The 20860-nt window shown below is 41.8% G+C and overlaps 1 protein-coding gene across 8 annotated transcripts in view; it reads left to right on the plus strand.

Annotated features, from left to right (window-relative positions):
* The first annotated feature begins 6581 nt into the window (after window positions 1-6581).
* The window catches only part of LGALS8 (galectin 8), a 30388-nt gene continuing 16109 nt past the window's right edge, over window positions 6582-20860 (plus strand). For 3 of the 8 annotated variants that reach the window (XM_030334324.1, XM_030334329.1, XM_030334331.1), the window contains exons 1-2: window positions 6583-6671; window positions 18787-18920. In XM_030334324.1, coding sequence (XP_030190184.1) covers window positions 18876-18920 — 45 coding nt within the window. In that variant the 5' untranslated portion in view covers window positions 6583-6671; window positions 18787-18875. Of the gene's footprint in view, window positions 6672-6760; window positions 6780-7078; window positions 7101-18786; window positions 18921-20860 lie in introns of those variants that run through there. The other 5 variants (XM_030334330.2, XM_030334325.1, XM_030334326.1 and 2 more) reach the window with 5 other exon arrangements.

The following is a 20860-nucleotide window of genomic DNA, read 5'->3' on the forward strand; positions in this document are numbered from 1 at the left end:
TCCAACTTTGTTCTTTTTTTTTCAAGATTGTTTTAGTTATTGAGGGTCCCTTGGGATTCCATATTAGTTTTAAGATTTTTTTTCTATTTCTGCAAAAAATGCTGTTGGAATTTTGATAAGGATTGCAGTGAATCTATAGATCGCTTTGGATAGTATTGTCAAATTACTTTAAAACACAGAAATGTTATTGTATATCTCCTGTGCGATATGGCTTAAAGACAGAAAATAAATGCAAATAAACCTTCATTTTGTTATGTAATCATATTGTTATAACAATATTTAACTTTTTATCCCCAAACTATTATATATGTAGAATAAAGCAAATAAGTAATTATGTTAGTGTTATTAGAAACCAAGATTTTTATTTTCAAAAATGAGGAATACATATAAAATAAAAAAGCTAAATGAAAACATTGTAATCCTAAATTGAATGAAATCAGTGTAAACTTGGATAGATATTTATATTTTATATATTTTAAATTAAATATATATTTCAATATATGATACATATTTTGAAATAGATTTTATATACTTAACATATATTATTTTAAATTTATTTATATTATATATGTGTATATATATATATATATATATATTTTTTTTTTTTTTTTTTTAAACATTCCTCTTGGCTTCACCTACTGAGGAAGTCTAGAAACAAACCCAGTGGCCATAAGCATCCCTAGTCAAAATTGTAGTCTCTATATACCATTTCCCACTAAAAATTTTCTTGGAAAAATTGCTTAAAAAAATTGCTAACTCCAGGTTTGGCAGGAAATAACCTGTCACAGAAATTTTAATGAGCTGTGTAGATACAAGCTAGAAGACAACTAGTTATACACAAGAAGGATTGGTTAAATATTCATATTGCGTTGCTGAGGGAAGCCTTTTAATAGTATTAAGAATCTCAGCTACTTTGCAAGAACAAAGATCACAATGAGCATTAACAGTTACTTACATCATCCTTTTGAATTTTAAAATACATGTGTATAATTACTTATTATCTAACTCCCACTAGATGTAAGCTCCAATGGGAGCTATATTTTTTACCCAATTGTATCTCTAGCGCCTAAAATATTACCTAGTATAATATATATGTGACTTTAAGTATTTTATTGTGTTTCTACTTTTAAAATTACATAATTTCAGATATATTCTCATATAAAATAACAATACATTATTCTGTAGTTAACATATGTTAGTTTGCTAAGACTTTCAAGAAAAGTATTTTATTTTTAATTTTTAAAAAATATTTATTTATTTTGAGAGAGAGAGAGAGAAAGGGAGGCGCAGAGGGAGAGAGAGAATTCCAAGCAGGTTCCATGCCCACCGTGGAGCCCAACTCGGGGCTTGATCCCTTGACCCTGGGATCATGACCGGAGCCAAATCAAGAGTTGAATGTTTAACTGACTGAGCCACCCAGGCGCCCCAACGAAAGCATTTTAAAAATAGGACAGTATCTCATTCTTTGAGCCATTGGGATGAATTAATTAAATTTACACTCCTCTGAAGATCTTCCACATCTTCAAGATTCTTTTATTTTATGACAAAACCATAGTTCTAGAAGCTTGTTTCTCACACTTGAAAAGACTGGATCAGGGACATGATCGTGTAGAACATAAGAGGTAAGCTGGATGGATCAAAACACAGGGGGGTCTGAAGTTTGAAAAAAAAAGGTTGAGTGCTCTTGGGTAGTGCTAGTTAGTATTGAGGTGTAAGAGAATTTGTTCAAAGCAAGAGGATTCAAAGAAGAAATGAGTCCATTTACAGTGGGAGAGGATAATCAATCAGAAGAGGTCAATGGCACCAACCATGAAATTTCCCTGGGAAGTAGACATAGGTTTAAGGAATATAAGTGCTACGGTATTGTAAAGAATGCACTTCTGGGGTGCCTGGCTGGCTCAGTCCATAGAGCATGCAAGTCTTGATCTCGGGGTTGAGTTCCAGCCCCTCATTGGATGTAGAGATTACTTAAAAAATAAATAAATAAAAGAATGCAGTCTTAAAGACTGAATAATTTAAAATCTGCATAATTCAAGAACAATTTTCTCATAGAAATAAAGGGAAAGCAGGGTATATAGTCTCAGAGCTCATAAATCTATAATTATTGCGCAAGGTTTTGAATTTTTTTATAGATTATTTTTGCTAAAGGTTCTAGAGTTTTGACTTCTAAATTCACAGCATGAATAATTATCGAAGCAGTCATTTAAAGTACTTTACAGTGTTTTAGCACATCTAACTTGTATTCCAAAATTATTACTTTCTTTTTTTTTTTTTTTTTTTGAGCACGAGAGAGAGAAAGAGAGAGGGAGAGCAGGGTGGAGCAGAGGGAGAGGGAGAGAGAGAATCTTAAGCAGGCTCTATGCCCAGCTCAGAGCCCCGTCTCACAACGATGAGATCATGACCTGAGTTGAAATCAAGAGTCGGAGGCTTAACTAACTGAGCCACTCAGGCGCCCCTGTATGCCACAGTTATTAATTTCAGGCGTATTTTCCCAGCACTGGCACCACCATTTAATCAATGCTTGGAGGCAAAAAAAAAAATTTACTTATAATAACAAAAACCCAGCAACACAATAATAAGCAAAATCACTACCAGAAGTGCTTCCCACCTTTAAACAACATGATGCACATCATTAAATATACATTATTTCACATTTTGTTTGTAAGACAATATCTCTGTATCATACTATTTCCAAATCTGCAGCCACATGACACTATATGAATGTGTCTTCTTGATTAAGGAAAGAGGCCATTAAGAGATGAAATTGATCCCACTAGAAATGATCCCTTCAGCTTTGGAACTCTAAGACAATTGTCTGCGAATAATTGGTAATCTCTATGTTGTTTTGAACTGATATTCCAAAATTTTATTGCTGTGTGTTTTGGGCAACATCATCTCCAGAAGCACTCTTGTGACCGTCCCTTTCTTCTACATGGTTAGTGTTTTCCGCTCTACTGGATCGTTCATATGAGTACAGTCAGTAGTGTGGTGGTAAATGTTTAACACCTGGCTTTGGGTTGGGGGCCGTGCGGGTGGCCCTAAGTTGTCATGGTTGTCTATGTCCCTGGTATAAGTACTTCCGTTCCTGGCCATTTTCAAGCTATCAACATGGAAGAGGTGTGCAAAATTGGCTCCTGCAAGCCAGTGTGAGCCAGCTCCGACACTTCCCGAAAGTGTTCTTCAACCTCAGTTTCCAATCCATCAGTGGGGCTTGCAAACATTTTAGTGGGTAATAAGCAGCATTTTTAAATGAAGAATTGGAACGCGTTGTACAACACGGGCATTGTTTTGCAAATTTTTGTTTTCATGATTTTAAGTACGTGTGTAACAAGTCACGATGGAAACGTGGTTCTTATTGTGGCTGGCTTGTCCCAAGTCTGCCAAGCACCGCTGTAGTTAGTAGCTTCTCTTTTTAAACACAGAGATAGAAACAAAACGAAATCAAAATCTTCTTTTTACCCCACTGCTTTCTGAGCTACGGCAGTTTCTCTGTTTTTCACAGCGAAACTGAAAATATTGATTAGTCGTGATTTCTGCCACTTCTTCACCTCGTATTTCTCAACCCACTTCCAAGTCAGTCCCTGATGACCTCCATGTTGCAAAATCCATTGGAAATTTCTCTGTTCCTCGACCTCTCGGCAGCATGTGACACAACTGGCTGCTCTTCCTCAAAGCACTTCCTTTCTTTGGCTTCTAGAATACCACTCCCGGCAGGGCTGCATGGCGGCCTCTTCTCAGTCTCTTTCATGGACTTTTCTTTTCCCGACTTATCTCCCCAGGGCTCTGTCCTCGATCAGATTCTCCATCTATCTAGGCTCTTAGGTGACCTCATCAAATCCCATGACTTCATCTCACATCATTGTCTCCTTTGCTTTGCTTCTGCCATGCTTGTGGCCTCTCTGTTCCTGAACACACTGAATGCATTTCTCAGCCTTAGGGACCTTGCGTGAGTGAGCTGTTCCCTCTGCCTAGAATGCTCTTTCCCAAGATCTGCCATGGCTTCCTCTTTCACTCACCAGCAGTTCAAAGATCGCCTCTTCGGAGGGGCTTTCCCTGGCACCCAACTGAAGTAGCCACCCAAGTGCTCCCAATGACACCGTCCTTTTTAAGTCTTCTCTGAAACTCATCACTGTCTGTGTCCCCCATGGGAATGTCAACCCCGTGGAAACAAGAATAGTGAAAACCCTCTGTCCTCATGGAGCTCATCATTTGGTGGGTGAAGTCATATAAAATAAAAAGGTCAATTATACAGCACATTGGCATATGGTAAGTTCTAGAGAAAAATAAAGGAAGGAAAAGTGATAGGAATTTGTGTGTGTGTGTGTGTGCGTGTGTGTGTGTGTGTTGGGAGGGTGTTTTAAATTTTAAATATGGTGGTCAGGAGAGGCTTCGCTGAAAATTGATATTTGAGTTTAGGGGGACTTTAGGGGGAAAAGGAAATGTCAGATGCAAAGGTTTTGGGAGGTGTGACAAGCGTGTCATAAAAATACCAAGAAGGCCAGTGCTTGCTGCAGAATGAGAGAGGAGGCATGAACATGAAGTAGGAAATGAAATGAGTGTGTGTGGAGATGGTGGGCAGATCATGTAAAAACGGGGATATCCACTCAAAGAAGGAACATCAGTCAGTGGCAAGTTTTAGCAGAGGAGTAACATTGTTTGAATTATGTTTTGTCCTGATCCCTCTGGTTGCTGAGTTGACATCAGATTGCAGGGGAACAAGGGCAAACGCAGGGAGACAATTATGAGGCTTCTGCAATAATCCAAGGAAGAGATATGGGACTTCCATTTATTTATGTCTCTTCTTTAAAAAAAATTTTTTTTTTTTACATTTTTTCATTTTTGAGAGACAGAGAGACAGAGCACAAGCGGGGGAGGGGCAGAGAGAGAGGGAGACAAAGAATCCGAAGCAGGCTCCAGGCTGTCAGCACAGACCCCGATACAGCGCTCCAACTCACAAATTGCGATATCATGACCTGAGCCAAAGTCGGATGCTTAACCCACCCAGGCGCCCCTATGTCTCTTCTTTGCGTCTAGAAGTGTCCCACGAGGCAAACACTACAAAAACCTTTTAGTATACCTGTACCCCTTATCACTGTGCCTTGTCATGGTGGGCATTCAGCATATATTTGTAAGATTTTAAATGATGTAAAAACATACTGAGCTCATTAAACAAAACAGGGACTAATGAGTGGGTTATTTCTAAGAATAGGTTCTCTGGTTTTGGGCATATTTTAATATAGAATTACTTCAACACTGGATTTCTGGCTCGTTGACTTAGTCACATTTGCACTTAACAAAGAAAAAGCACTGATGTGTATTGAGTTCAACTTCTTTTGCAAAGGAGAGGTACTAAACCCAGGTAGATATTTAATTGCTCCCCACCTTGTCAATAACCTATTATTTCAACTCAATATTCAGTGTCTACTTCACGTAAAGCGTCACACTGGGCATTGGGGGAACATACAAGACAAGTTTCTCTTTTCAATTTAAAATCGAATTAGATAGATAAAACACAACCCGCAGAAGCATTAGTACAAATCCAAGGTAGAGCATGTCAAGGGTTAAATGCAGCTATTGAAACTGGATCCTGCAGAGTGAATCAAACTTGGAAAATGAGTAGGAGAGAGAGCAAAAAGGAATAGTAAATCGGAACGTGAGTTCACAGGTATGGGATTTGTGATGAATTTCTCAATTTAAATACAAAATAATAAAAACCAAAGCCACCGAGAAGAAAGCCCAGAGCCGGGACACCAAAACGGTCTTTCAAAACAAACGTGGATACAAATCCAGCAGAGACAAGTAGGAACGTGAGAACTTTGCGGTCCCTAACAGAAAACAAACTGAAAGCAGCCAGCTGTCCAAGGTACATGACTTTATTTGTATCTCTCTGTTTTTACAGCAAACTAGTGGTCAGTGTGGGTCCTTGGGTGAGAAATCGGTCCTTTACTGAACATCTCCTCTGCTCGTTACTGTGCCCCATACTGCTGACATTTTTCCCTAGGGAGGTGTGTAATTTAGGAAACACCAACACACGAAGTAATTGGCGGGTGATCCACAGCGGAGGCAAGTCCGTTAGGCTAACCAGACGGGGCGCCCCCGGCTGGGCGCAGTGCAGCCGAACTGACCCCATCCCCCCACCATTTCACTGACACCCCAGGGTGTGCACTGGCAAAAAGGGGCGCGTCCACGTCGGGTTATCTTTCATAGCACCATCTGGACTCTGACCCACGGCAGAGGCCGGGACACCGGAGCCGGCGGAAAGCCCCGGGCCGAGGGAGCGTCAGCTTTCTCCTTTCCAACCCATTTCCGTCCACTCCCACCCCGACTACGGGGCAGGGGCAGGGGCAGGTGGGTGCGCTCGGGAATTCGTAAAACACACTCTGCCGTCCTCCCCCTCCGTTCGTCCCGCAGCAAGCCGGTCGCGTTCCGATCCCCGGAGGCTGTGCAGGAGGCCCGGCTGGGGGGTGGCCGCACGCCAGCAGAGCCCCGAGCACGCCCAGCAGACGGAGGCGGGGCTGACGGCGACGCCCCCGCGGCGCGCGAACCGGGAAATGGAAGCGGACTGACTCCTCTCGCTTCCCGTAGCCGCCCACGCATCCCGGGATCCCGGACGACGCGCGGCGGCGGAGAAACAGCCGGGTGCGTGGAGCGGCGGCCACGCCGATCCCGCGGTGAGTCGGCCGGCGGCCATCCTCCGGGGCGGGGAGCCGCTGGGTGCTGCGGTGGGCGCGCCGGCCGAGGAGGGGATGCGGACATCGCTGTCTCCACTTCGGAGTTTGGTGGGTGGGACCTCTTGGGTGCACCCCGTCCCGCCGGTCCTCTCCGCGGCAGCGTGGGGCGGGGTGGCGGGAAAGCTCCCGGGAGGGAGCGGGTATCGGGAGCCGCGGCCCTTCCCGCTGCCCCGCCGCAGACCCTCCCCACCAGGTCTGCCTTCGCACCTGCTGGCCCCCAGCCAGATTGCCCGGGGTTCTCCTGCGCCACCTTTTAAAGGACAAGTTCTGTGCGTTTAGTGGCAGACCTGCTTTGCTCCCCCGGACCCTGAATACGTTGGTGCAAGATGCCGAGTCATTTGACTGCAGTGTTAAAGTTCGGAAACGGAGGTCACTTGAATTGCTTTGTCCGCAAAACATAATGAAGGCTCTTTGTGAAGCGAATAAACTGCAGGACCCGTCCGTGTGGCTCCTTTGGGAACAACCGGTTTCATGCAAGCCTGTGGCTTAAATCGGGTCACTCTCTGGTCGCGATGTAAATTATGAATGTGGCTATGGCATCTCTGTATCCTTTCCCTCTGCTCGTATTCGCGCTTCCTGAATTTTCCGGAGCAGAAGGAAGAGTTTCGAGGTTTTGACTAACGTCTAAATTAATGACCGTTTAGGGCATTCAGGTGGTAAACCAAGAAGGATGCAGTTTCTTGTTTTTCTTAATAGAAACTCATAGTTGTGGTTACTGCGTATTGTTCTTTGGTGCGATGAGAGAATTGGCGGAAGTAAAATGTAGGAAGTTTTACTTTCGTTTCTCTTTTAGTTGTGCTTGATGTCTTTAATCTTCGCTGGAGCTATTAAATGGGTACTTCTGTCAGTGGGGTGCTTTCTTCTTTCAAACTGTGGCTAATGCGTAGCAACCGCCCCCTGCCCCCCGCCCCCCATAGTTTTAAGCCACAAGGAAAACTGTATCCTTGTTATTCAAGGGATTAGACTTTTTTCTTTTTGACTAGTTTTCTTTGGAGGAGGAAGAGGAATGCCTTCTATTAAAATAAGAGCTCAAGTTTATAAAGTACTTTCTTTCCATTGTTTTATTAATTCATTTAACCCTCAGGACAAACGTGTCAGGTGAATGCTATTATTTTCATTTTACCGATGAGATAAATGAGTATCTTTGGTAGTTGTACAGGACGATTTGCTATTATTTTATTTTTAGTAATTCCAAGTTAGAGAATTTCTAGGAGTGTATTGTTTTAAGTTTATTATTTGGTTTATTTCTGTTTGAGCAACCTCAGGATTTTGGTGGTAAAAATAAAGGACAGTTAGTGCTGATTTTACTTATCACAATTAACCTCTTCTGCGTTAAGGTGCCTGCATGCTCTGATAAACTTGTTTCTTTTTTTATTGAATAGTAGTTGACATAGAACATTGTGTTAGTTTCACTTGTAACATAGTGATTCAATAGTTATATGAGGTTTATGTTTGGAAAAATGTCTATTCGGGTCTTCTGCTCATTTTTTAATCTGATTGATGTTGAGTTGTAGGAGTTTTTTTTTTTAATGTATTTTGGGTGTTAACCCCTTATCAGATGCATTATTTGCAAATGTATTCTCCCATCCAGTAAGTTTCCTTTTTGTTAATGGTTTCCTTCACTATGCAAAAGCTTTTTATTTTGATGTAGACCCACTCGTTAATTTGTTATTAACAAAATGTGTTTTTGTTTTCCTTGCCTGAGGAGACAGATCCAAAAAAATACTAAGATTGGCGTCAAAGAGCATACTGCCTATGTTTTTTCTTTTAAGAGTTTTATGGTTTCAGGTTTTATATTTAAGTTTTTAATCCGTTTTAAGTTTATTTTTGTGTATGGCATAAGAAAGTGGCCCAGTTTCATTCTTTGGCATGTAGCTTGTCCAGTTTTCTCACCATCATTTATTGAAGAGACTATCTTTTCTCCATTCTTGCCTCCTTTGTCATAAATGAATTGACCACGTAAGCGTGGGTTTATTTCTGCGCTCTCTGTTCTGTTCTATTGAGCTATGTGTCCGGTTTTTTGCCCCCATGTGTCTGTTTTTGATTATGTACTTTGTAGTGCACTTTGAAATCTGGGAGCATGGTGCCTCCAGCTTTGTTGTTCTTTGTCAAGATTGCTTTGGCTGTTTGTTTTTGGTTTTGTTCGTGGTTCCATACAGATTTTAGGATTGTTTGTTCTAGTTACGTGAAGAATGCCATTGGTATTTTGAAAGGGATTGCGTTGAATCTGTAGATTGCTTTGGGTAGTATGGGCATTTTAATAACATTAATTCTTCCAGTCTGTGAACGTGACATATCTTTTTTTTTTTAATGTTTATTTATTTTTGAGACAGGGAGAGACAGAGCATGAACGGGGGAGGGTCAGAGAGAGGGAGACACAGAATCTGAAACAGGCTCCAGGCTCTGAGCTGTCAGCACAGAGCCCGACGCGGGGCTCGAACTCACGGACCATGAGATCATGACCTGAGCCAAAGTCTGACGCTTAACCGACTGAGCCACCCAGGCGCCCGAACATATCTTTTAACTTATTTGTGTTGTCTTCAGTTTCTTTCATCAGTGCCTTGTAGTTTTGAGAGTACAGGTTTTTCACCTCAATGATTAAATTTATTCGTAGGTACTTGATTCTTCTTGATGCGATTGTAAACGGGATTGTTAATTTCTGTTTCAGAGAGTTCATTATTAGTGTACAGAAATGCAGCAGATTTCTGCATATTGATTTTCAATCCTGCAAATTACTGAATTCTTTTATTCTGATAGTTTTTTGGCAGAGGCTTTAGGGTCTTTTATATGTAGTAGGTCATCTGGAAATACTGACGGTTTTACTTCTTCCTGTCCGATTTGGATGCCTTTTATTTATTTTTTCTTGCCTAATTGCTGTGACTAGGGCTTCCAAAACTGTGATGAATAAAAGTGGTATTGGTGGGCACACTTGTTCCTGATACGAGAGGAAGAGCTTTGAGCTTTTTGCTGTTAAGTATGATATTAGCTGTCGGCCTGTATATGGCCTCTATTACATTTAGGTATGTTCCCTCTGTGCTCACTTTATAGAGATTTTTTTATCCTAAGTGGATATTGAATGTAAGCTTTTTCTGTATCGAGATGTTCATACGATTTTCATTCCTCGTTTCATTAATTTGGTGTATGACGTTGATTTGTGGATATTGAAACAACCTTGAATCCCCAGAATAAATCCCACTTGATCATGTGTATGATCCTTTTAATATACTGCTGAATTCAGTTTGTAAATGTTTTGTGGTGGATTTTTGCATCTATGTTCATCAGGGATATTGGCCTATAATTTTCTCTTTTTGTGTAGTGTCTTTCTATGGTTTTGGTATGAGAGTAATGTTAGCCTTGTAGAATAAGTTTGGAAGTGTTCCTTCCTCTTCAGTTTTTTGGAATAGCTTGAGAAGAACAGGTCTTAGCAATTCTTGAAATGTTGGGGTGCCTGGGTGGCTTGGTTGGTTAAGTGTCTGACTGTTGATTTCGGCTCGGGTTATGATCTCATGGTTCGTGGGATCGAGCCCCACGTTATGCTCTGTGCTGACAGTGTGGAGCCTGCTTGGAATTCTCTCTCTGCCCCTCCCCTGCACATGCGCACGCACTCTGTCTCTCTCTCTCTCTCTCTCTCAAAATAAATAAATAAATAAAATAACCCCAATTCTTGAAATGTTTGGTAGAATTCACCTGTGAAGCTTTCTAGTATTGAATTTTTGTCTATTAGGAGTTTTTTTGGTTACTGATTCAATTTCATTACTAGTAATTAGTTTCTTCAGGTTTTCAGTTTCTTCCGGATTCAGTCTTGAAAGATTGTATCCATTTGATGTGGGTTGTCCAATTTTTTGGCATATGATCATTCCTAGTAGTGTCTTCTGATCCTTTGTATTTCTGGATATCAGTTGTAACTTCTCTTTCATTTATGATTTTATTTTTTGGTCCCCGTCTTCTTCCTTCCTTTCTCCCTCCCCACCCCTCCCTCCTTCCTTCCCTTCCTTTCCTGCCTTCCTGCCTTCTTTCCTAGCAGGGGAGAGGGGCAGAGGGAGAGAGAGAGAATTCCAAGCAGGCTCTATGCTTAGTGTGGAGCCCAGTGTGGGGCTCAATCCCACAACCCTGGGATCATGATCTGAGCCTAAATCAGGAGTCAGACGCTCAACTGACTGAGCCACCCAGGCGCCCCTGTCTTTTTCTTGATGAGTCTGGTTAAAGGTTTATCTGTATTGTTTATCTTCTCAAAGAATCCTTTCATTGATCTTTACTTTTTTTGGTCTCTATTCATTTATTTCTGTTCTGATTTTTATTATTTCCTTCCTTTTACTAATTTTGTGCTGTGTCCTTTTTTTCTATTTCCTTGAAGTTTAAGATTAGATTGTTTATTTTTTTTCTTTTTCTTTCTTTTTTTTTCTTTCTTCTTGAGGTAGGCTATGAACTTCCCTCTTGGAACTAGTTTTGCTGCATCCCATAGATTTTAGAATGGTGTGTTTTCATTTGTTTAAAGGTATTTTTTATTTCTCCTTTGACTTTTTTTCATTGGCCCTTTGGTTATTTAGTAGCGTGTTCTTTGGTCTCCACATGTTTGTGGGGTTTTTTTTGTTTTCTTTTTGTAATTGATTTCTAGATTTCTAATTCCGCTGTGGTTGGAAAAGTTGCTTGATATGATTTCAGTCTTCTTAAATTTATTGAGACTTATTTTGTGGCCTAACATGTGATCTTTCCTAGACAATTTATTTGCATGTGTACTTGAGAAGAATTTGTAATCTGCTCTTTTTGGAGGGGATGTTCTGAATGTATCTGTTCTGTCCACCTGGTCTAATGTGCCTTTCAAGGCCAGTCTTTACTTACTAATTTTCTGCCTGGATGATCTATACAATGATGTAAGTGGGGTGTTGAAGTTCCCTACTGTTACTGTATTGCTGTTAATTTATCCTCTTGTGTTTGTTAGTATTTGCTTTATGTATTTAGGTGCTTCTGTGTTGGGTGAATAAATATTTATAACTGTTACATCTTCTTGTTGGGTTGATTTATCATTATGTAATGCTCCTTTGTCTCTTGTTTCAGTCTTTGTTTTAAAAACTGTTTTGTCTGGTACAAATATTGCTGTACCAGCTTGCTTTTCTTTCCTATTTGTGTAGAATGTATTTTCTATCCTTTCACTTTGAATTGGTGTGTGTCTTTAGATCTTAAGTGAGTCTCCTGTAGGCAGCATATAGATGTTGAAGAGAATGTTTTTTTTTCTTATTGCATGGGTTTTTTTTTTTTTTCTCCAATTCCTTATTCCCTCATTTGCTGGAGATTAATTAACCATAACATCACAGGTTTATTTTCTATTTCTATTCTGTCCAGTTGATCTATGTGTCTATTTTTGTACCATATTGTTTTGAATACTGCAGTTTTGTAATATAACTTGAAATCTGGAATTGTGATACCTCTGGCTTTCTTTCTCCTTTTCAAGATTGCTTCAGCAATTCAGGATATTTTATGGTTTCATACAAATTTTAGGATTATTTGTTATAGTTCTGTGAAAAATGCTGTTGCTGTTTTGGTAGGGATTGTGTTGAATATGTGGATTGCTCTGGGTAGCACACACGTGGTTTTTCAGTAGCATCAGCATTTTAACAACATTTGTTCTTCCAACCCACGAGCCTGGAATGTCTTTCCATTTGTGCCATCTTCAGTTTCTTTCACCAGTTTTCAGAGTACAAGTTTTTTACCTCCTTGGTTAACTTTATTCCTTAGATATTTTACTATTTCTGGTACAATTGGAAATGGGAGTTTTCTTAATTTCTCTTTCTACTGTTTCATTATCAGTGTATAAAAATGCAGTAGATTTTTGTACATTGATTTGGTATCCTGTGGCCTTACTGAATTGCTTCAGCAGTTCTAGTAGTTCTTTGGTGTGGTCTTTAGGGTTTTCTATGCATAGTATTATGTCATCCGCAAATAGTGACAGGTCTTATTAACTAATTTGGGTCCCTGCTATTCTTTTTTCTTGTCTGACTGCTGTGGCTAGTACTTCCAGTACTGTGCTGAATAGAAGTGGTGAGAGTGAACATTCTTGTCTTATTCCTGACGTTAGGGGAAAACCTCTTCAGTTTTTCCCCACTTAGGATGGTATTAACTGTGGGTTTTCATATATGGATCTTATCATATTGAGATATGTTCCATTTAAACCTACTTTGTTGAGGGTTTTTCTCATGAATGGATGTTGTACTTTGTCACATATTTTTTCTGCATCCATTGAAACTACCATATGGTTTTAATCCTTCTCTTATTGATGTGGTGTATCATGTTTATTCACTTGGGAATATTGAACCACCCTTGTATCCAAAAGTAAGTTCCATTTGATCGTAGTGAATGATTTTTTCAATGTATTGTTGGATTTGATATGCTAATATTTTGTTGAAGATTTTTGCATCTGTGTTCATCAGAGATATTGACTTGTAGTTCTCTTTTTTTGTGATATCTTTATTTGGTTTTGGTATCAGGATAATGCTGACCTCATAGAATGAATTTGGAAGTTTTTCTTCCTTTTATCTTTTTTGGAATAGTTTGAGAATAGGTAGTAACTCTTCTTTAAATGTTTGGTAGAATTCACCTGCGAAGCTGTTTGGTCCTGGACTTCTGTTTATTGGGCATTTTTAATTTTCAGATTCAGTTTCATTGCTAGTAATCGATCTATTCAAATTTTCTATTTCTTCTTCAATTTAGGTAGGTTATGTGTTTCTAGGAATTTATCCATTTCTTCTAGCTTGCCTAATTTGTTGGCATATAGTTTTTTATAATATTGTCTTACAATCCTTTGTATTTCTGTGTTGTTGTTCTTTCTCCTCTTTCATTTCTTATTTTTTTGGTCTTATTTAATGAGTCTGGGTAAAGGCATATCAGTTTTGTTGATCTTTTCAAAGAAAAGATCAGCTCCTGGTTTCACTAATCTGTTCTATTGTGTTTTTTAAGTTTCTGTATCCTTTATATCTGCTCTAATCTTTATTGTTTACTTCCTTCTGCTGGTTTTGTTTTTTTTTTTTTTCTTCATAGTTCCTTGAGGTTTAAAGTTAGATTGCTTAGTTTGTTTTTTTATTTTTAATGTTTATTTATTATTTTGATAGAGACAGAGAGAGAGAGCAAGTGCAAGTGGGAGAGGGGCAGAGAGAGAGAGGGAGACACAGAATTCAAAGCAGGCTCCAGGCTCTGAGCTATCAGCACAGAGCCTGACATAGGGCTCAAACTCATGGACCACAGTATCATGACCTGAGCCAAAGTCGGACATTTAACTGACTGAGGCACCAGGTGCCCCTAGATTGTTTAATTTTTGATTTTTCTTCCTGAGGTAGGCCTGTATTGCTCTAAACTTCCCTTTTATAACTGCTTTTGCTGCATCCCAAAGATTTTGGACTGTTGTGTTTTCATTTTCATTTGTGTCCATGTATATATTTTTTTTATTTCCTCTTTGATTTTTTTGATTGACCCATCCATTGTTTAGTAGCATGTTTTAACTTCCATGTATTTGGCTCTTTCCACATTTTTTCTTGTGTTCAACTTCTAGTTTCACCGAAACTAGAAGAAAAGCTGCATGGTATGATTTTGATCTTTTTTAATTCATTGATGCTTGTTTTGTGGCCTGACATACGATCTGTTGTTGAGAACGTATACTTGAAAAGAATGTGTTTTCTGCTGTTTTAGGATGGAATGCCCTGATGTCTGTTAAATCCATCTGGTCCAAAGTGTCATTCAAAGCCACTGTTCTCTTGTTGATTTTCTGTTTGGATTATCTGTCCATTGATATGAGTGGGGTGTTCAAGTCCCCTACTATTATTGTATTACTATTGATTAGTTCCTTTATGTTTGTTATGAATGGTTTTATGTATCTGGGTGCTTCCATATCAGGTGCATAAGTATAATTGTTATATCTTCTTGTTGGGTTGTCCCCTTTATGATTATATAGTATCCTTATTTGCCTCTTGTAGTCTTTGTTTTAAAGTCTGTTTTGACCAATATAAGTATTGCTACTCTGGCTTTCTTTTTAAATCTGTTTGCCTGATGTTTCTCCATCCCTTTACTTTTAGCTTGCATGTGTCTCCTTCTATTCCGAATGATAGCCTTGCTTGATAGAGTATTATTGGCTGCAGATTTATTTCCTCTCAGCACTTTGAATGTATCATTCTATTCCCTTCTGGCCTGCATGGTTTCTGTTGAAGGATCAGCTGATAGCCTCATGGGGTTCCCCTTGTATGTAACTGTTTTCTTTTCTCTTGCTGCTTTTAAAATTCTCTTGTTGTCACTACTTTTGTGCCATTTTAATTACTATGTGTCTTGGTGTGGACCACTTTGGGTTCATTTTCTTGGGGGCTGTCTGTGTCTCCTGGATCTGGATGTCTGTTTTCTTCCCTGGATTTGGGAAGATTTCAGCTATTATGTCTTCAAATAACACTTCTGTCCCCTGTTTTCTCACTTCTCCTCCTAGGATTCCTATAGTATGAATGTTGGGCTTGATGGAGTCACTGAGTTCCCTGTTCTCATTTTGCATAATTTGTTTCTTTCAACTGCTCAGCTTGATTGCTTTCCATTACTCTCTCCTCTAGGTCATTGATTCATTCTTCTGCTTTGGTACTCTACTGTTTATTCCATTAGTGTATTTTAATTTCATCTATTGTGTTCCTCATCTTCGACTGTTTTTTTTAATCTCTGTTCAGTGTCTCACTGACATCCTCCACTTTCTTCCTCAAGTCAGGTGTGTACTTTATGGCCATTACTTTGCATTGTCTATCTGGCATATTACTTGTCTCCCTTTTGCTTAGCTCTCCTCTGTGGTTGTGTCCTACTCTTTTGTTTGGAACATATTCGTCTGTCTCCTCATTTTGTCTAACTCTCTGGGTCTGTTTCTTTGTGTTAGGAAAGTCACCTGCATTTCCTGCTCTTGAAAATCATGGCTTTATGAAGAGGAGCTCCTGTCCCCTGAGGGGTATCCTGTGTGTGTTGCATGCACCCTGCTGTTGTGGCTGAGCCACTTTTGACTTCAGCCCATTCATTTGCAGCGGCTGTCTTTGCCGGTTGCAGACGGCGTTTGGTCCCTGTGGTGTTAGTGGACCAGTCTCGGGCTGCCTTGGGCTTGAGTTGAGTCAGAGCAGGCATTTGCCAGAGATGCAGTAGCTCCGAACTTCAGGGTGAGCCATCTGCGTTGTTCCCTGAGAAGCTTTAGTTGGTGGGTGGGGTCTGCAGTCAGAGCAGGTGTCTGCCCCCAGCCCACTGCTGGGTCCACAGTCAGACTGGTGTGTGTGGTTATCGTCCCCTCTCCCCAGGGCGGGAGTCACCTAGGAGTGGCGCTGGCCCCGGTTGGGGCTGCTTGCACATGGCCAGGCTTGTGGCCCTGGTTTGAATGGGCTCCAGCCGAGAGCGTATTGGAGGGGGTGGACCCCCAACTTGGGGGCTAGAGGGGTGCGGTGGGGCAGTGGTGTTAGCAAGGTTTGCCTGCTGCTGGTTTTCTCGCAGGAGAGGTCCTGAAGCAGAATGAGGCAGGCCTGGCTAGAAGGGGCAGATTTCTGAAGCAGTGGAAGCAACTCAAGTGGTGAATGTCAGCACAGCTTTGGCTCCCACAGGTGGCTGCGTGTTTATGCAGGGTGGGGAGAGGGAAATAGTGCTCACCAGGGTCTTTGCTCCTGGGGCAGTGCCCTGTTGATCTCTGTTCCTGCTGGATGTGCTCTGAGATGAGTGAATACATCTCCCGTGTGCCTCGGGCATTTTTCAAATTGCTGCTTATCTAGGCAGTATCTCTGGGCTGTTTGTTGAGCCATTTCTTTAAGGTCAAGGATTCAGCTTCTCTCCCTCCCGGCTTTCCCATAACTGAGCCCACTGATTTTTTTTTTTTTTTTAATTTTTTTTTTCAACGTTTTATTTATTTTTGAGACAGAGAGAGACAGAGCATGAACGGGGGAGGGGCAGAGAGAGAGGGAGACACAGAATCGGAAACAGGCTCCAGGCTCCGAGCCATCAGCCCAGAGCCCGACGCGGGGCTCGAACTCACGGACCGCGAGATCGTGACCTGGCTGAAGTCGGACGCTTAACCGACTGCGCCACCCAGGCGCCCCTGAGCCCACTGATTTTTAAAATTCCAGGTTTAAATCCCACTGGTTGTATGAACTCACAAAATCTAGCCCCTCCGGTTTTCAAAGCCAGATGTTACGGGGATTTGTCTTCCCTGTGGGGTCTTCTTGGTGTGATAGTCCGTTTCCCTTCTCTGCACCTGTGGGTTCCTCCCGCCTGGACTGTGTGTTTAGCTTTCCACTGTGTCTCCACCCTTCCTACCCTCTTCTGTGTGGTCTTTTTTCTTCATTTAGTTGTGGAGTTTGTTCTGCCTTTGGGCCATTTTCTGTTTTATGCTGATATGAATGTTATCTGGGAACACCGTGAACTTAGGGTCCTCCTACTCCACCGTCTTCCCACAGTCCTCTACCTTGTGTGTTTTTGCTTTTGTGTTTTGTTTTGAAATCCATTCAGCCATCCTAAGCCTTTTGATGAGCATTTAGTCCATTTACCTTTTTAAAGTAATTATTGACAGGTATGTATTTATTGCCATTTTGTTGATGGTTTTCTGGTTGATTTTGCAGTTCTCTTGCTCTCTTGTGACTTTATGACTTTCTTTCATGTTATGTTTAGATTCCTTTCTGGTTTTTTTGGTAATTTCTTGCATCTTCCCTTGGCTGATGTTCTCACTGTTCATTCGCTCTTCTCCCTGGTTCAGTAAGCATCTTTTTGACCATGACTTTGAACTCTTTATTGGGTACATTGTTTTGTTTCGTTTCGCCCTTTTTCTGAAGTTTTGTCTTGTTCTTGTGTTTGGAACGTACTGTTCTGTCTCGTTTTGCCTAACTCTGTGTTTGTATGTATGAGGTAGTTCAGCTCTGTCTCCTGGTCTTCTTGTTCTTGAAGGAGTGGCTTTCTGTGGATGTCCTGTGGGGCACAGACACGCGCTCCCCCTTGGCCACCAGAGCCAGCTGCTCCAGGGTTCTCCCCTGCGGCAGGGCTACGACTGTGTACGTGCTCTGGTGGGCAGGGCTGGCCTCCTGCCCCGCTGGCTGTGGGCCTGGCCGAACCGCTTCAGGTGGCTCTGCTGGGCAGGGTCGCTGCCCTGTTGGCAGCAAGGCCATGCTGAGACATAAGGTTATGTGGGGCGCTCAGCAGTGTGCACCCCCTGACATGAGCAGTCTAGAAAGCGGATTCCAAAATGGCGTCCACCAGGATCAGCATGGCAGAACGAGAGAGCAGAATGACTGCCGCGGTGTCTCGGTTCCCGGGGAGAGGCCCAGCTGTCCTAGCTTCTCTCGCAGATGCTCCAGGGTTAATAAGTGGGTCTCCTTCACCTCTGGTCTGTGTGTTTTTTGGTCTGGTATTTCTGTACTGGTCTCTGGGCCGAGGGAGTCTTCACACAGGCCCTTCAAGAATGGGTTTTCCTTCCCCTATAGTTCTATAGTTTTCATGGGTGATTCCCGGTTGGTTCTGAAAGCCAGCTGTTTTGGGGGCGGGGCCATCTGTGCAGGATGGAAGGGTTGGGGTGCCTGATGTGAGCTTGAATCTCTGACTCCTCCGGGAAAATTTCCATGCCTTTGAGATCTGTCTGGACTGTGGAATGCCCTTGCCTGGGGTGTGGTTTTTCCATTCGTGAGGCTGTATCTCTGCCTCTTCTTGCCGAGGCTCTGTTCATCCAGATCCCAGGTCCCCTTCAAAAGGAGGTAGTCCATGTGTAGCAGTAGAGTCGCTGTGTCCGTGGGAGGGGGTGAGCTCAGGATCTTCCCGTGTGGCCATTTTGAGCCCTCTCCTCTACTAATGTATATTTTAAGTCACTGTTTCCTGTTTCCTGCTGATAATCCCAAATTGTTTGGCGTGTAAGTACATGAGGGAAGGTACTTCCCTGATCTGATCTGGGGGTCAGATCGTTGATGTTAATAGCAACCTGTTATTTGGTAACTACCAGTAAACTAATATAACTTAAACTTGGAGACAGTTATGATATGAAGAAAAACGATGCATGCTAATTTTTCTTTCCCTCTGTTTTGATTTTACCCAGGACAGGTGCCTCCGTTTCAATCTGAGAAGTCTTAAAACCTTCGATCATACGTAGAATAGAGACCTCAATCAACGATAAGGTGGAAAAGAATGATGTTGTCCCTAAACAACCTGCAGAATGTCATCTATAACCCGGTAACTGATTCCTATGAAATCACTTTTTATCTGTGGCAGGATGTAGAGCAAATCCAATTGGATAGTAATTATCCATTCCTGGGGAGGGGAGACTATCAAATTCAGTGAACGTGTATGGAAAGTACCCACTGTGTGAGAGGGACTGTGCTGGTTGCTGACCGAAAAACAGATACGGCCCTCGGAGCTTGGTCTGGTGGAGGACAAAGTCACAGTGACCGTACAGGGTGGTGAGAACGTGTTCTGAATGGAGAGCATGGGGTCTGGTGGAGGGAAGCTGACTTTGGTGCTGGGAAGATCATCACAAGACAATATTTTAAAGGAAAATGGATTCATTGCTCTAAAAGTTTTTACTTTTCTTTCTTAATTAGACCCTGGTCATGAGAAGTAAATGTCTCAGCTTTTCCCTTGCCTTTCAAATACTGCTTCGTACTTGAGCAGGGAAAAGGCCAAAAGCTAGTGGCAAGATGGAGAAAGAGAAGAATGAGGGTCTTGTGGTTCAAGGGCCCCAGGGACTGCAGTTGTTGGAACTTTCAGTGTACGTCCTTGGAAATAATGAACTGGTTTTAGTTTTACGTGGTGATTAAGAGTCTTTAGAAATGTCTAGTTTCCGCATATATGAAGCTGGATCCTGAATTTAGGTCCAAGATAGAGTTACCTTTTTTTTTTTTTTTTTTTTTTTTTAAAATAACCCCCTGTCCCCAGAGACTCGTGGGCAAGAGAGGGACGGTGAGGGTCCTCGAAGCATGACCCTGACCCAGTCTCATTTTCTTGTTATTTACTTTGTAGTTGTAACTCTTTTTCTTAACCTAAGCTTTGACGTCATTGTGCAGAATGAGGTACCATCGCCACATCAAGCAAAACTCAGTTTTAGAAGAAATAGCCTTAAATAGTACTGGCTTCAAAAGGAAGACTTACTGCATTTGAAGTCAGTGAGACATTTAAAATGCTTTTCTGGATCCCAGAGTTCAAAACATCTCAAGGTTGTAGACTGACTTTCTGCAAAGCTTAAAAAAAAAAAAAAATGCTGCCTGTCAAGGGTGTTGGCTCCGGCCTGGAGGGGGAGGGATGGTCAGGTTACGCTCCTCAGTTCTGCGCTTCAGTAAGATGACTTCTGTGAACGTTACTCCGAAAGCAGTTTTGCAGGTTAACGTGCGCGCGCATCTTGATGCGAGCACACGGACAGTTCCCGATTTTCTGGGGTTAGCACAGGCAGCTCTAGGGTTGAAACACATCGACGCTGACGTTCATTTCCTGAGGAAGGGCCTGGGGAAGTGGTGCTGCCCCAGGGCAGGAAATGCAGCCAGGGCTCCCAGGAGGCCTTGCTGCCGTTCTGAGCATGGTTCGTGGTGACAGTGTCCCAAAGCAAATAATTTTGGCAGATAGCATATGTACGTATATATATGTATATGTATAGTCTCTTCTCACAGCAGAAAAGGATGGAGGTAGAAAGATGGAACTTAATGGCAAAAATGACATTGAGCTCTGTCTTTAAATTTCACTTCTTAAATACTCGCAGCGCTGAGCACGCACACTCGGCTCCAGCTCTCCCTCAGGGTTTTGACTGATCGCTAACAAAATAACCATAACGCAAGAAAGTAGTGTTTTCGAAGGCTAGCTGGTACAGTATCCCGGCTGATTACCTTAAAATCTCAGGAATTTTAGCAGCGGCTCAGATTGGCTGTTGTGAGTTAATAGGCCACTTGTAACCATTCGTTCCACCTGGCGCCCAAAAGCTCACCATTCCGCTCTGCTTCGGAAGCTCGCTTCCACATTATCTTTTTCTCCTTTGTCCCTTACCCTTTGACCTGACATCCTTTGTCCCTTACCATTTGGCCTTAAAACAAAACAGTAAAATCTTTTAACCTCCGAGGTCCCTTCCAGCCTCTGTTCCCTTGTTCTTCCCTTGCTGGTCCCGGTCGTGAGAGCGTCAGCGTCTGTTT

Source organism: Lynx canadensis, chromosome D2 (genome assembly GCF_007474595.2).
Source record: "Lynx canadensis isolate LIC74 chromosome D2, mLynCan4.pri.v2, whole genome shotgun sequence".
Taxonomy (NCBI): Eukaryota; Metazoa; Chordata; class Mammalia; order Carnivora; family Felidae; genus Lynx; species Lynx canadensis.